Source organism: Moschus berezovskii, chromosome 9 (assembly GCF_049115385.1).
Source record: "Moschus berezovskii isolate FMDL1 chromosome 9, NW_MosBer_1.0, whole genome shotgun sequence".
Classification (NCBI taxonomy): domain Eukaryota; kingdom Metazoa; phylum Chordata; class Mammalia; order Artiodactyla; family Moschidae; genus Moschus; species Moschus berezovskii.
Genome location: NC_142468.1, coordinates 94,015,965 through 94,032,870, shown reverse-complemented (window position 1 = coordinate 94,032,870; position 16,906 = coordinate 94,015,965). Strand labels below are relative to the sequence as shown.

The following is a 16,906-nucleotide window of genomic DNA, read 5'->3' as shown; positions in this document are numbered from 1 at the left end:
ATGTAGGAGACCTCGGTTTGACCCCTGGGTTGGGAATATCCCCTGGAAAAGGGAAAGGCTACCCACTCCAGTATTCTGGCCTGGAGAATTCCATGGACTGTATAGTTCATGGGATCGCAAAGAGTCAGACACGACTGAGCGACTTTCACTTCACTTCACGTAATGTTGCAAAAATAAATCTGAATAAAGGGATTGTAAGGCTGTATATTATCACCCTGCTTATTTAACTTATATGCAGAGTACATCATGAGAAACGCTGGGCTGGAAGAAGCACAAGCTGGAATCAAGATTGCCGGGAGAAATATCAATAACCTCAGATATGCAGATGACACCACCCATATGGCAGAAAGTGAAGAGGAACTAAAAGGCCTCTTGATGAAAGTGAAGGAGGAGAGTGAAAAAGTTGGTTTAAATCTCAACATTCAGAAAACTAAGATCATGGCAATCTGGTCCCATCACTTCATGGGAAATAGATGGGAAAACAGTGGAAACAGTGTCAGACTTTACTTTTTTGGGCTCCAAAATCACTGCGGATGCTGATTGCAGCCAGGAAATTAAAAGATGCTTACTCCTTGGAAGGAAAGTTATGACCAACCTAGATAGCATATTTAAAAGCAGAGATATTACTTTGCCAACCAAGGTCCGTCTAGTCAAGGCTATGGTTTTTTCAGTAGTCATGTATGGATGTGAGAGCTGGACGGTGAAGAAAGCTGATCGCCGAAGAATTGATGCTTTTGAACTGTGGTGCTGGAGAAGACTCTTGAGAGTCCCTTGGACTGCAAGGAGATCCAACCAGTCCATTCTAAAGGAGATCAATCCTGGGTGTTCATTGGAAGGACTGATGCTAAAGCTGAAACTCCAGTACTTTGGCCACCTCATGCGAAGAGTTGACTCATTGGAAAAGATTCTGATGCTGGGAGGGATTGGGGGCAGGAGGAGAAGGGGACGACAGAGGATGAGATGGTTGGATGGCATCACCGACTCGATGGACATGAGTTTGAGTGAACTCCGGGAGTTGGGATGGACAGGGAGGCCTGACATCCTGCGATTCATGGGGTCGCGGAGAGTCGGACACGACTGAGCAACTGAACTGAACTGAACTCTAACAGAATTATATAATCAAAACGAAATCAGTGAGTATTTCAGAATGAAAGTGAAAGTTGAAAGTGTTAGTCACTCACTCGTGTCTGACTCTTTGCAACCCCATGGTCTGTCCATGGAATTCTTCAGGCAAGAATACCGGAGTGGGTTGCCATTCCCTTCTCCAACGTATTTCAGAATAAACAGAATTATTGGCAATGATATTGATAAAACAGACAATGCTTTTCTGAAACTTAATTTCCACTTACAACATGGATTGCTATTATTCGATTGCTAAGTTATGCTGTTGGACTCTTTGCAACCTCATGGTCTGCAGCACGCCAGGCTCCCCTGTCCTCCATTATCTCCTGGAATTTGCTCAAACTCATGTCTATTGAGTCGATGATGCTATCCAACTATCTCATCCTCTGCTTCCCCCTTCTCCTTTTGCCTTCAATCTTTCCCAGCATCAGGGTCTTTTCCAAGGAGTCAGTTCTTCACATCAGGTGGCCAAAATATTGGAGCTTCAGCATCAGTTCTTCCAGTAAATATTCAGAGTTGATTTCCTTTAGGACTGACTGGTTTTGATCTCCTTGTAGTCCAAGGAACACTCAAGAGTCTTCTCCAACACCACAATTCGAAAACATCAGTTCTTTGGTGCTCAGTCTTCTTTATGGTCCAACTCTCACATCTACACATGACTACTGGAAAAACCATAGCTTTGACTATATGGACATTTGTTGGCAAAGTTATGTCCCTGCTTTTTAATATGCTGTCTATCTAGGCTTGAAGGAAATGGCAACCCACTGCAGTATTCTTGCCTGGAGAATTCTGTGGACAGAAGAGCCTGGTGAGGTTACAGTCCATGGGGTCACAAAGAGTCAGACACGACTGAGTGACTAACACTTAGGTTTGTCTTAGCTTTCCTTCCAAGGAGTAAGAGTCTTTTAATATCATGGCGGTGCTCACTGCCTGCAGTGATTTTGGAGCCCAAGAAAATAAAATCTGTCACTGTTTCCACCTTTTCCCCTTCTATTTACTGTGAAGTGATGAGACCAGATGCCATAATCCTAGTTTTTTGAATGTTGAGTTTTAAGTCAGTTTTTTCACTCTCCTCTTTCATCCTCATCAAGAGGCTCTTTAGTTCCTCTTTACTTTCTGCCATTAGCGTGGTATCATCTGCACATCTGAGGTGGTTTTTATTTCTCCCAACAATCTTGATTCCAGCTTATGCTTCATCCAGCCTGGCATTTCACATGGTGTGCTCTGCATATAAGTTAAATAAGCCCTGTGACAATGTATAGCCTTGTCATACTCCTTTCCCAATTTTGAACCAATCTGTTATTCCATGTCTGATTCTAACTGTTGTTTCTTGATCTGCACATAGGTTTCTCAGGAGGCAGGTCAGGTGGTCTGGTATTCCCATCTCTTTAAGAATTTTCCACATTTTGTTATGATCCACAGAGTCAAAGGTTTTAGCATAATCAATGAAGCAGAAGTCGATGTTTTTCTGGAATTCCCTTGCTTTCTCTATGATCCAATAAATGTTGGCAATTTGATATCTGGCTCTTCTGCCTTTTCCAAACCCAGCTTGTATGTTTGGAAGTTCTCAGTTCACATACTGCTGGAACCTAGCTTGAAGGATTTTGAATGTTACTTTGCTAGCATGTGAAATGCGTCCAACTGTATAGCAGTTTAAACATTCTTTGGCATTGCCCTTCTTTGAGATTCAAATGAAAACTGACTGAAAATGAAAACACAACATGGAAAGGCATTGATTGTATGGTGGGAATTCCTTTGGGTTTGGCATTAATGAGAAGTAAGTCACCAGTCTTGTCTACCCATCCTACTGCAGATTCTTGCTTCAAACAGCAAATCTGTGCCATAATTTGGCCTTTGCTTGGCATGAATAAACCTTTCGCTACAAAATTCAACTCCATTCTTCTTGTGTTAGCTCAGCCCATGACAATTAATGTAATACAATAAGTCCCTGAGATACAAATCTTCAAGTTTTGAACTTCAAAGATGTTAGTGTGCATTGCACCTATGCCAGGCATGAGTAAACCTTCAGCTCGCCCTCCGCCTCCTCTCGCAGAGACCTCCTGGCTCTCCCGCCCCCCACCTGCTCTCCCCCCCCCCCCCGCCTCAGTGACTCTTCTTGCCTGTGACCAGTGTCAGCTGTTGTGTTGTTCTGCTGTGCTTTTCAAGGTGCTGTGCTGTAAGATTAAAAAGATTGTCTTTGTTTTTTTGTGTTTGTTTTTATGTATTATTTGTGTGAAAATACAAACCTATTACAGTACAGTATTATATAGCCGAGTGTGTTAGTCAGGTACGTAGGCTAACTTTGTTGGATTTACGAAAAAAATTGGACTTTCAAACGTGCTCTCAGAATGGAACTCATTCGTCTGTAGGGGACTTACTGTACTACTTGGTTCCAGGGCTGGAAACAAAGGTGGTGTTGGGCTGCTGTAAGGGCAAATATATGTGGCATATATGGTCATGTCTATGCATTCCCCCCTCCCCAAATTTATTTATTTATTCAGGCTCTGTGGGGCCCTAGTTTTGGCACTCGGGATTTTCACTGTGGCACTCAGCATGTGGAATCTAGTTCCCTGTGCCTGCATGCTCAGTTGCTTTAGTCGTGTCTGACTCTCTGTGACCCAACGGACTGTAACCCTCCAGGTTCCTCTGTCCATGGTATTCTCCAGGCAAGAATACTGGAGTGGGTTACCATTCCCTTCTCCAGGGGATCTTCCCGACCTGGGGATGGACCCCACATCTCCTGTATCTCCTGAATTGCAGAAGGAATCTTTACCTCTGTGCCACTAGGGAAGCCCTCTAGTTCCCTGCACTTGGAGCACAGAGTCTTAGCCACTGGACCACCAGGGAAGTCCCATGCCTATGTATTTTTTAATGCACAGTTATTTTAATGGCAATGCTATTTATAATTTTTAAAAGGTGAAGATAAACCAAAATTTCTAAGCATAGGTGAATGTTCAATCATAATAGTCACACAACTCTTACAATGACATGTTCACACCAGTTTAAAAAAGATGATTATTAACATGAAAACACAAAGTGAAAAAATTATTATTGAAAACACTTTGGAAAAACACTGCTTTATTAAATTCTCTCCTCAGGATGAATTCCCTGGCAGGGAATTATTAAGTGAAAGCTGAAGAGCTTTATGGCTCCTGTTACATTGTACCGAGTAGACTTTCATAAATCAATATTTTCACTGAGATGGTATTTCTCAGCTTGCCTCCCAGGCTCATAGTTTAATCCAGGAGAATATGGGTTTGGGGGCCCAGCTCATGCGCGTGCAGAAATCACGGCTCAGGCTGCCAGCCTGACTCAAATCCTGTCCCTCCCCTGCCCAGGTCCCTGCTAGCCCCTCTTCTGTCTCATGGTGAAAACACAATCTTTCCCTGGCACCCCAGGCATCTGACCTGATCTCCTCCTGCGATGCCTGGCTCCCTGGTCTCTGAACACCCACCCTGCGTGTGCTCCTGGAGCTCGACTCTGGTCTGGAACCCTGACCCAGCTGTCCATGTGGCTGGCTCCTCCTGCACCCCGAATCATCCTATTTAAAGTTGCAACCCCTTGCCAGGGGGGATGGATAGGGGAAGAGATATTTGGGGAGTTTGGGGTGGACATGTGCGTGCCGCTACATTTTAAAGCTGGATGTTGTGTGTGGTGTGGACGGGAGAGGAGTTTGGGGAAGATGGATACGTGTATGCGCGTGGCTGAGCCGCTTTGCTGCTCACCTGAAGCTCTCCCAGCACTGTGTGTTAACTGGCTGTACCTGGTATGAAACAAAGTTAAAGATTAAGTTGCAAGCCTGCCTACCTCCTCTTCTCCACTGCTGCCCACTCACTTTCTTCTTCTTTTTAAAGATTTTTTGATATGGATCATTTTTAAGTTTTTATTGAAATTTTTTACCATGTTGCTTCGGTTTTATATTTTGCTTTTTGGCCCCTAGGCATATGGGATGTTAGCCCCATGACCAGGAATCAAATCCACACCCTCTCTCCTGGAAGCTGAAGTCTTACCCGCTGGACTACCAGGGAAGTCTCCCATCTACCTTGTCAGCTTGGCTGCTTTCCCAAACACACACCACCCCCGATAGGCCGGGCACAGGTGGTGACTTGTCAGCCTCTTTATTTTGTATCTCCCCGGTTAGAACACAAGCTCTGAGGACAGCCTTCTTCCACCTGATGCACCGCTGCAGGTTCAGTGTGGAGCAGAGCATCAGGCACAAGGGGAGATGCTCCAGACAGAGTTGAATGAGTTGAATGGTTGTCATGACAGGGGAGGCAAAAAGGCTGATGGTGCAAAGATGGGAGAACTCTTGGGATCTGAGGAGACAGAGCTCAGAGGTCAGGAGCAGGCTAAGGGCTCTGCTTGTTTCCCTTCCCTAGAGTCTGGGCATGCCTGCGATCGGCTTTGACCGATAGAGAAGAAGCGATGTCTGGACTTAGGTCTTATGAAATCTGGCAGCTTCCACCTCCCTCTCTCGTGGGTTCTCCCTCCTCCACTTGCTGTGTTTGAGAAGCCCGGTTACAAGGAGAGGTCAGGTGTGGAGGTGCATGCGGAGGGGAGGCCCTGAGGCCACACGGAGGAGAAGCAAGCACTCCAGCCCCTGGTGAGAGCAGAGGCCCCAGAGACAGGACCCCAGGCATCCGTCCCAGCTGCCTCAGCTGGAGCATCTCCTGTGAGTGAAGAAGCCTGTAAGCCTCAGTGGACACTGTGTGGAGAAGACATGAGCTGTCCCCATGTGCTCTGATCCCTGACCCGCAGAATCCTGAAAGATAATAATACGGTTGCTGTTTCAAGCACTAAGTTTCAGGGAGGAGTTTGTCATACAGCAACAGGTAAGAGAAGCAGGGTCATTTCTCAAGAGTGTAAGTTGGTGGGAAGGGGCCCAGGTCTGAGCTTAGGTGAGCCGAGAGGCAAAGGTGAGAGGAGCAGTTAGACACAAGGGGACCATCGAGGGCTCGGGTGGAGCCAGGAGCCAAGACTTCCACTGTCAGGGTGGGAGAGCAGGCACCAAAGCTGATGTCAAGTTCAAGCACATTGGGTCCTTTGGATCCCACTGCCTTGGTCCCCTGCCACTTGGCCAGCCTCCAAACAGGGTTAATTCTGGGCTTCAAAGAACACACTTCTGGGATCCATATAAAAACAGAACACAGAAGTAGAGGTGGCTCCTTAAAGCGTTCTCCCTGGAGGCAGTGGTGTGTGTCTGTGTGTCCTTGTATCTCTGCGTGTGTGTGTGTGTGTGCATGTCATAGAAGTGCGCTGTCCACTGTGGTGGGGCGCTCCGCCTGGAGCCTGAGAATCTTTGTGAAGGCACAGTGATCAACAGTGACATCTGCTGAAACGAACACCACCTGCTCAGGGAGTCAGCTCCGGCTTCAGTTCGTTTCCAAGGCAGTGTTGGTCTTGCACGTGGGTTTATGTACTCCTGTGCAGAGGCAGTGGCACGCAGAGGAACGAGCACAGGTATTGAGACTAGGCAGACATGGGTTCGAATTCCTCAGCCATCGAGGACCTGTGTGATCACAAAAAACTTCCTCATCCGGCTGAGACATGGTTTTCCCAGCCATGTTCTCTTTGCATGTCAATTTATTTATCCTTAAAATAGCCACAAAATGATGTGCTTGCTTTGAAAGGGTTGTTATGAAGCTTCAGTTCAGTTTAGTCACTCAGTAATGTCCGACTCTTCCTGACCCCATGGACCTCAGAACGCCAGGCCTTCCTATCCATCACCAACTCTTGGAATTTACTCAAACTCATGTCCATCGAGTCAGTGATGCCATCCAACCATCTCATCCTCTGTCATCCCCTTCTCCTCCCACTTTCAATCTTTCCCAGCATCAGGGTCTTTTCCAATGAGTCAGTTCTTCACATCAGGTGGCCAAAGTATTGGAGTTTCAGCTTCAGCATCAGTCCTGCCAATGAATATTCAGGACTGATTTCATTTAGCATTGACTGGTTTGATCTCCTTGCAGTCCAAGAGATTCTCAAGAGTTTTCTCCAACAGCACAGTTCAAAAGCATCAATTCTTTGGTGCTCAGCTTTCTTTATAGTCCAACTCTTACATACATACATGACTTGGAAAAACCATAGCTTTGACTAGACAGACATTTGTTGGCAAAGTAATGTCTCTGCTTTTTAATATGCTGTCTAGTTTGGTCATAGCTTTTCTTCCCAGGAGCAAGCGTCTTTTAATTTCATGGCAGCAATCACCATCTGCAGTGATTTTGGAGCCCAAGAAAATAAAGTCTGTCACTGTTTCCATTGTTTCCCCATCTATTTGCCACAAGGTGATGGGATTGGATGCCATGATCTTAGTTTTCTGAATGTTGAGTTTTAAGCCAACTTTTTCGCTCTCCTCTTTCACTTTCATCAAGAGGCTCTTTAGTTCCTCTTTGCTTTCTGCAATAAGGGTGGTGTCGTCTGCATATCTGAGGTTATTGATATTTCTCCTGGCAATCTTGATTCCAGCTTGTGCTTCCTCCAGCCCAGTCATGAAGGTTAAATGATACAAAAGGACCTAGAGGACACCTGGCACTCAAAAAGTTAGGGTTTCCCAGCCTGAGTGATAATAAAGCGTCACCCAGAACTGGCTGCCATGTAGATGCTGTGCTGTCCTCTGGGGAGGTACACATGTGTGCGTGCATGTGTGTATGTGTGTGTGCATGTGTGAGCGTGTGTGTATGTGTATGCCTGTGTGTGTACGTGTGTGCATGTGTGAGCGTGTATGTGTGTGCATGTGTGAGCGTGTGTGTATGTGTGTGCATGTGTGTATGCCTGTGTGTGTATGTGTGTGCATGTGTGAGCGTGTATGTGTGTGCATGTGTGTATGTGTGTGCATGTGTGTGTGCATGTGTGAACTTGTGTGTATGTGTGTTCATGTGTAGTGTGTGTGCATGTGTGAACATGTGTGTGTGCATGTGTGAGTGTGTGACTGTGTGTGCATGTGTGTGTGACTGTGTGAGCATGTGTGTGCATGTGTGAGTGTGTGTGTGTGTGTCAGTAGGTGTGTGTAATGAGCACTCCAGGTGATGCTTATTACTGGACAAACTTGAAAACACTGCCAACAACATTATTTCTGCCCCCTCCATGCTTCTTGTACTTTATTCTTGCCAACTTTTTATTTTAGACAATTTCAAACCTCTTCCACAAGAATAATATAATGAACACTCCATACTAGTGTTAACCAAAGTACATTTTACCTTATGTGCGTGTATTCTCCCTCTCTCCACACACACCTGCACACACACACAATTTTACTGACAGACCCAAGTGAAAGTAAATTGCAGACCTTGTGACAGTCATTCATCCTGCCCAACCAAACACCATCTTCACATCCAAGAAGTTTTACATAGGCTCAGTTGTGTCAGCTTAAGTATAGGCCATGTTCAAATTTTCCCTCTGCTCTAATGTTCCTGATCACTCTTTTTATGAGAGTCATTGTCATTGAGTCTATTACAGGAATGTGTTATTTTGAACCAAGTGTGACCCTCTGTCCCTTCTCTTTTTTATCTGCTAGAGGTAGATGGTCGACCTTCCCTAGAGACATCTGGAGATGGCTGAAGAGTTTCCCTCCAGACACTCCCTTCCTATCCTGGTCACCATCCTGATCCCCTGGGTTCTTTCTTGGTGGCCGATTTATTTAATGTGACATGTGGTTCCCAGAACTGGAGGCCGAGGGATCCAGCTGGGGTCTGACCCCTGAACAGGGGCCTGTGGCCTCCCTCTGACGGGCAGCTGTCCATCTTCAAATGCAGCCTCTGTTCATACTGTCATACTGAGCTTGCATAAACTAAATAGTGTTCAATTTCTCACCAAGAGCCAGGCACCCCATCTAGCTCTTGGGCAGCTGATGTCATTGATAGAAATTGATGTGGAGAGAGAGACTGAAACTAACATAAGCTGAGACTGTATGACACGCCAGGCCCTGGGGAGATGAAGATGGAAGGGACACAGGCCGGCCTCCAGGGGAGCCTAGCGTTACCTGACATATAACCTGTCTGAGGGGCTTCCCTCTGGCTCAGTGGTAAAGAATCCACCTCCCACTGCCAGAGACGTGGGCTCGATCTCTGGTCCAAGAAGATCCCACATGCTGCAGAGCAACTCAGCCTGTGCACCACAACTGTTTAGCCTGTGCTCTAGAGCCTGGAAGCCGCTGCCTCTGAAACTTGCAGGCCCTAAAGCCTATGCTCTGCAGCAAGAGAAGCCACCGCAACGAGAAGCCCAGACATCACAACTAGAGAGTAGTCCCCGCTTCCTGCAGCTAGAGAAAATCCCAGGCAGCCATGAAGGCCCAGCACAGCCAAAAATAAATAAATAAATAAAATTTAAAAATCAATTAAAAGCCCTCTCTAAGTCTCAGTGTTCTCATTTCTAGAAGTGGACAACATTCCCACCTCCTAGGTCTGTGTGAAGGTGTAATAAGACAGCAGGAATGACAGGGCTCTGGCACACAGCAGGTGTCTGATTTGGGAGTTGAAGAATAAATGGAATTTGGGGGTAGTAGGAATGTTCCGGCAAAGGATACACAAAGCTCTGTACTAAATACCCCTGAATCATACACATTAAAATGATTAATATAGTGAATTTTGTTAAGTGAATGTTACCGAAATAAAAAAGAGAGTAAATTAAGATTCTACAGGCTGGAAAGGTGAATAGGAGGGATGGGGAGCAGATTTGAGGCATAATAATAAGTTTCTGAGCGCTACTGATAATGGTGATGCAGGGCAGCAGCAAGGAAAGAGCCTGTGGGGACCCCACCAGGGATGCCTTTGTCCAGGGTGACTTTCAATGTGCTTTATGACCCAAGTCATATTCCACGTTGTTATGCACCAATATAACCCGAAAGACTTTTCAAACGCTGTGCTAAGCTCAAGCCCAAGGCTAAGTCAGCCCAAGGAGAGTTGGAAGAAATTGTATTCAAGTTGAGAGATGGAGGGACTTCCCTGGTGGTCCCTCTGGATCACCAGGGAAATCCCAACTGAACTTACCTACAACACAGAAACAGACTCACAGACTTAGAGAACGAACTTATGGTTGCCAGGAGAGGAAAGTGAGGGGAAGCTATAGTTAGGAAGTTTGGAATAGAAATGTACACACTGCTGTATTTTAAATGGATAACCAATAAGGACCTACTGTACACCACAACATTGTTAATCAGCTATACTCCAATATAAAATAGAAAGTTTAAAAATTAAAAAACGATTACAAAATAAATAAAATAAAAAATATTTTAAAAAGCTGAGAGATGGAGTTGTATGAATCAGCATGGTGGATTCCACACTTTCTGCCTCCTGGGAGAGATGCCTGCTTGAATGTAATCCTGTGGAAAAAAAAAAGAAATCCTGAAGAAGTACGCATGCCTGGATATTTTATCTTAAGCTCTTCATCCAAGGTTGAGGACTCACGTGAGCCAGCAGGCTGAAGGCCCATGTTTCCTGTCCTCTTAGGGGTCCAGCTACCCAGAAAGCCAAAGTCCCACAGACCAGCCAGCCTCTGAGGGCCTGGCTCCTCTCTTTAGAGGGCCGTGTAGTGCGACGTGAGGAGACATGGAATAAAGCCTAAGAAAGCACAGACACGTTAACAAAGCTGATTTTTAACACCAGTTTATTGTATTTTTACAATAATAAAAATAAATTAGTCATACACAAAAATAGTTGTCATTTTTGCTGAAGAGAAAGCAGACTATTTACTCATATAATTTGCCTTCCACCCTCCACCTCTTTAAGCAGTAACTGACACCCGAGGGTGACATGGGGTTGATGGAGTAGTCTGCGGGTTCCATGCTCCTGACTGTGGAGCTGACCACCCAGAGCCCCCCTCAGCGGTCACCAGTGGGGACCCTGGAGGTGTGGTCAGAGCAGTGAGTGCATCAGCTCCTTATGCCCCTCCTCGCCCCTGCCCCCTTCCCAGCTCCAAGTCAGCCTCCTGAGCCACTTGCTGCTGGTGATTCTGATGAATGAGGCAAGACAAAGAGAAGGGTTGACAAAGACCCCGTATTTCCTTCTCCAAATATTTGAGATTGAGGAGAGGGCAGATTATATGAGCAAATACGATATTTAAGGTGGAACGGTGGCAATCCAGACAGACCTGTTTTCAGGTACAATCCCGGGGTAAAAAGCCCCTGAATGAGTCAAAAAATAGAGTAATTTCTCTTTGATCTTAAAACCCAAGGAACCTGGCTAATCAGTATACTTAAGCGTAACCATGGACTTAGAATAAGATGCCATGTGCAGCAACTTTCTGGGGAAGCTGAGTTAGTAGGATCAGATAATTTTACATAAATGTGGATCGAATATGTAAATAAATACCTATTAGGTCCCTTTAAAATTAACATATTCTAAATAATAGAACTATTTTGGTGTAGTGACTCATTCCGCGGGTCGAGTTCAGAATACACATTTCCTATAAACATCTTGTATTTACAAAGAACAAAATAATAAGTTATAACAAAGTATATCCTTCCGTCAAACTGAATGGTGGGGATCTGGGGATCAAGGCAGGTGGAAATCAAGTGTATGTAACAGAACGGCTTTCCTCTCACTGGAGCAAAGGGTTCAATGTCTGGAAGACACTGAGAAAGCCGTCTGGAGGGTCCCACCCCACGGGGTCACTTTTCCTTGGCATGATGGTTGTCTCCCACTGTCAGCCACTGAAGAGAAAGAACCGGGAGTGTGGTGCAGGGTGGAGAGAGTGATGGAGCTCCAGCAAAGATGCAGGGAAGCAAAGTGAGTTGAGATGGAGATGGTATTTAGAGGGTCCTTGTCTAGTCGAGGCACTGCCTCCATCATGGTGTGTGATCCCAGGCAGGGAACTAGCCATCAGGACATTTGGTTACTCATCCTCAAAGCAGGACCAGATAGGGCAGCTCTGATCAACTGGCTAGTGGTTCTCTGAGGTCACATTCAGCTCTTGGAAGGAGTGCATCACCGGGTTTAGAATGGTAGTCATAGCAACAGGAAGTTCATGTGCTGTGTACTTGCCATCCCAGACCAGGTGAATCCCTTGAAGCTGTTCTACTTACACAGAGTCACCAAAGTCCAGACTGGAAGGAATCTTAAAAGTCCTGTTGCCCCAGCTAGGTGCTTGGATCCCCCCCCCCCACGCCCTCAGCATCCATAACAGAGGGCCATTAAGACTCTGCTGAGACCTCCAGGAATGGGTCAGTCAGCAGTACCTACCATGGAGCCCTTGACCTTCTGAAGGTGCTCATGCGAAGAAAGGAGGTTCTCCTGCAAGAGCTAAAATCTGCCTCCCTGCAGCGTTCACCTCCTAGGATGGCTCTCCTGGTGCTTCCCAAATCTCCCCTCCAGCCTAAACCTCCTCATGAAGTCCTTGCACTGCTTCTCACAGTCTGCACCCCTCTGCAGGATAAGGCATGGTCTTCTGAATGTTATATGTTATCAGTATTCTTCTTAAAGTTTATGGCAATCACAAATAGTGTTCACCAAATGTTTTCTCCTTGTGCCTGAATGCTCTGTGGCTTTTTGTTTGTTTTGGGTTTTTGTGTGTGTATTTTTTGGGGGGAAGGTAGTTTCATCCTACTTTCTTGACCTGTATTTAGCTCAGCCAATTGAAATTCTTACATGCTCACCACATTGTACTTCTATAGTTTTTTTTTTTTTTTGAAATCCAAAGGTGGGACTTCATGTTGCTTCCTGGTGAATTTTGAAGATTTAGGTTTTATTCTAGTCTCTCAGACATTTTTGGCCCTAGAACTTGTCATTTAGCTGTTACTGCTTCAATTTCTTGGCATCCACCAATTTCATTAGGAAGTTGTCTAATTTCCCATCTAAGCCACACTAAAAATGTTTCATATGGCAAGGATGCAGCGTTGGTCTCCTCCTGCCAGGTTGACAGAGGTTCCCTCAGGTTTGATGATTCAATCTGTTTTAAGGGAAATCATATTTCTTTCTATCACACTTACATGTGTGTCTTTGATATTAGAAAATGGATGTTCAAATTAGAAAAAGACAACCACAGGTTTAGAAAGGCACTAGTAACATCTGGGTTTCTCTCTCTGCCACACAACTTGACAACAACAGATGAAGACAGTGTCCCTCATTTTCGTCCCTCTGGAAGGCCGTTCTGTTTTAAAGGAAGCAATGATGAAAGCTAAACCCTTTGGGGGTGAGTAAATGATAAACACGCCAATAGCCGTGGGCCAGAGAAGTAAGGCAAAGGGACAGACAGGGACAGCTCTGGGTGCTGCCGTCACGCTGGCTGGGCTCACCTGGGTCCCCACCAGCGTGAAGCAGCAGGCAGTGAACTCGCCCTTCACGAACTGAACCAGCTCGATCTGGTAGCTGGGTTTACAAGCTTTTTGGTTTCAGTGCTATATTTCTTACATTGCTCCTTTTTGAGGGGGAGAAACGTGAGTCCATGTGAGAATGGGAAGGACGGGCTGCACTGAATAGCCTTTGCCCTCTGCAAGGGGCACGCTTTCCTTTTCCAATAAGTGATAGTACAAAAAAAAAAAAAAAAAAGCAAATGATTTCCGTTTGGAGCTTTCTTGATTTTTTGGTGAGAAAAGCACAGAACTGAAATTCATCTAATTTTAAAATGCAGAGCAGGGACTGATGCAATTTGGTTTGCAGAAGAAAAAATGTATTAAAATGTAAATTTCAGTTCTGCATCACGGCCAGTCATGGGAACAGACTGAGGAGGAGGTGGGAGATGAGGGTCGTGGGAAGGAGCGGGTGAGACAAGGGGGCCAAGCAAATGGGGAAGAGGCCCCTCTGGAAGGAGGGAGAAGCGCTGCCGCTGGGAACGGACTGGACATCATCATGTGCGTTGTGCTAAGAACGGAGGCATTTCGATGCTGATGTAAGAAACTAGGAAATGAGTAAAAACTGAGTTTTTAAAACAAGTTGATAAACCCCCTAATCTAGTAACGTGTGCCCTTTCCAGACAAGTTAATTCCAACACTAGCTCAACTATTCGTTGCAAGAGGAAAAAAAGACGCTTACTTTCAGCACTTCTTTCCTCTGAAGACCTGGGGTTGATTCATTTGCTCCTACCCAATTCCACACCTGGCAGGATGGCCATTCTCATGGGAGCATCCCTGATCCTTTAAAGCACTGTTGGTAAGATTTAGGAGCCAGGGGACACTGTTGGATGTCAAAGAGACAAAGCCCCAGGCCAGTCGTGAGAATCCTGAGTTGGAAGAACCTGGGATGCTCACCTCCCACTTGGTGGAGAAAGCCCTTTTAGGCTGGTGAATTCACTTATATGGCAGCCATACCTCTGCTGTGTTGGGAAGCCTGGATGGCTAGAAGATTTTCCCTTCATTTAAGCTGAAATCAGCCTTTCTGTTCTTCCACCCATTGATCTTGCTCTGCCCTCCAGCATGTAAAGAAAGCCTCCTCCAAGGAATCCTCCAAAGGACTGGCTTGTTCAGGAAGGTCAGAGCACAGCCGCAAAAAGGATGCCCTCCCCTGGGACGAGAAGCAAAGGCAAGTGATGAAAGAGAGAGAATGAGTGCTGCCTGGTAACCAGCCATAGGCTTGGCCTCTCTGGTCTGCTTTTGATTGGTGGGCACGGGAATCTGGGCCTCTGCCCTGTTGCTTATTGCACAAGTTATATAAGGATCAGGAGAGATGGGTGTGCTTTTGGAAAATGGTGACTGGGGCTTTCCAGAAAGAGAAGGACACTTACAGTAAGGCCAAGTAGAATTTCTGAAAGCCCAAGGGTAATGGGAGCATGATGGAGTGTGTCAGACTGAGCTGGTGATACTGCTTCCAAAAGCACATCATCATCAAATTAGCAGATTTTTGGGTTAAAGGGCTCATGAGAGAAACTCAGTTGCTATAAATTTCAAAGCAAACGCTTGCTTTGAATGGGAAATAGGCCCAGGACCATAGTACTAAATAAGACAAATTTTCTTTATGCTTCCAATTTGTTCAGCCTGATTATTTTTCTTAGTGGGTGTAAGAATATACATATATATATATATTTTTCCCCCCTTCTTTTTCTTCACTGATTTTTTTCAGATGGCTCATCTTCCATATGCACCGCATTCTCTTTCCAGCCTGAGGCCTTGGGAACTATAGAGTTATGTGAAGTGAATCAAGAAGGACCCTACTGCTGTGGCCATTGTGGAGGAGTTCACAGTCCTTTTTCCCAGGCTGACTGCATTAATAAAGATCTTAGTGCTCACACCTTGGAGGGGAGATGTGGGTTGTGAGTCGTGGGGCAAGGTGTGTGTAGGGGAGTGGGCAGGATGCAAACAGAAATCCACAAATCAAAGCAGAAAGACCCAAGGGAGACTCTCTGTAATATAAACATAGGGTTCTTACTGGGATAGGTTGGTGAGACTTTCCTCTGGGCGATGTGTGGTGAAGGCCCAGAAGAGATGGCTGAGGAAGAGGCAAGAGCCCAGGGGGCTATGGAGCTGTGTGCTCTGGAAATCTGCTCTGGGTGACAAAAAAAGTGACCTTGATGTAGGATTCCATGGGTGGTGTGTCCCACCGGGGAAAAGAAGAAGAATTTAAGAAAATCACCTTGCTACCGTGATGGCTTTCTTATCTCATGGGCTAGTTCTGTTAAGGATGGGGTTCAAGAATCCATGCAGAGTCCTGTCACCAGGACCTGTGATTTTGTAGGGGAAGGGAAAAAAGAAACAGACTCCTGAAACAAGAGAGTGCAGGGCCAGAGGGAAGAATTCAAAGGTCTGGGCTTTGTTTGCTGAATGGGAAACTTCTGAGCCTCTTGGTCTGAAAGGAAGCCACATTCTGCAGACCTAAGACTTCTGGCCAGGCCTCAGGGTGAGGGTTTTGTGGTCAGACCACAGGGGTTGGGACTGATTACACGGGTCAGTCCGTGACCTCATGCCTGGGAGGTCAGTTACTTAAGCTGAGTCTCAGTTTTCTTGTCAGTAAAATAGGGACCATGATTCATTCCCTGCCTCTCATTCTGGGGCACCATGAGCCATAATGAGCTGATATCTCTGACTGTACCTTCCAAGCAATAAAGCACTAAACTGGCAAGAGATATTTGTGTCATAAGGCAGGAAAACAGCCTAAGGTCTTTGAGCATGAAAATAGGCACAGCCGGGCTGAGGTAACAGAGGAACGCAGGCATCTTAGCAAGCCTTAGGGGAGCCCTGGGGTGGGGGTGCTGCCTCCTCTGACTCTTCCTGGGGCGCTGATATTGGAAAGGCCTGCAGCGCCAGGGACGAAGCAGTGCCCAGACAGGGCCCGGCTGCTGACTTAGAAAGTGCCAGGACGGAGTTAGCTGAGAGCTGAAGGCACTCCCCACTGCTTGGTCTGCAGAGAGCGCAGAGGCCAGGCTTCTGGAGGAGGGGTCATCAGTTCATGGTGATGCTCAAAGGGCAACCGTGGCCTTGATCTTGGGCCCCGTGTGTACCCTTTACGAAGGCAGGGTGCGGTCTAACTTGACTGGCAGCTCCACAGGCCAGGGAGCCCCCAATAAGGCAGCAGCCAGCCGGTCCCACCACTCACAGACTCCCTGACCTGCCCACGGATGTGGAGTGGGATGTTATCTGCTCCCTAGGAAGCCCGAGGGCCTGTTGGCCACACGCGTGCAGGAGGCGCAGCAGGCAGTCTTGTAGTAGTTGTAGACGCAAAGCCTGGCCTGGACCACCACGTTGCAGTTGTAGTACCGGTCCTTGCAGTTTTCATCTGCAGCAGAGGAGAATGGAAAAGACTTTGAGCACAAGGAGCAGCCTAGACTTAGGGAATGAGAAAGGGCAGAGGGTGTGGCTATTCATCCCAGTTCCATTGTTTATTACCGATGGAAGGTGTGAGTGTGGGCTGAGAGCAAGTTTATA

At 46.3% G+C, this 16,906-nt stretch overlaps 1 protein-coding gene across 3 annotated transcripts in view; it reads right to left on the bottom strand.

Annotated features, from left to right (window-relative positions):
- Positions 1 to 12,660: 12,660 nt before the first annotated feature.
- THSD4 (thrombospondin type 1 domain containing 4) overlaps positions 12,661 to 16,906 on the bottom strand; it is a 676,681-nt gene continuing 672,435 nt past the window's right edge. For all 3 annotated transcript variants that reach the window (XM_088839954.1, XM_055436217.2, XM_088839956.1), the window contains one exon: positions 12,661 to 16,757. In XM_088839954.1, coding sequence (XP_088696080.1) covers positions 16,615 to 16,757 — 143 coding nt within the window. In that variant the 3' untranslated portion in view covers positions 12,661 to 16,614. The remainder of the gene's footprint in view (positions 16,758 to 16,906) is intronic.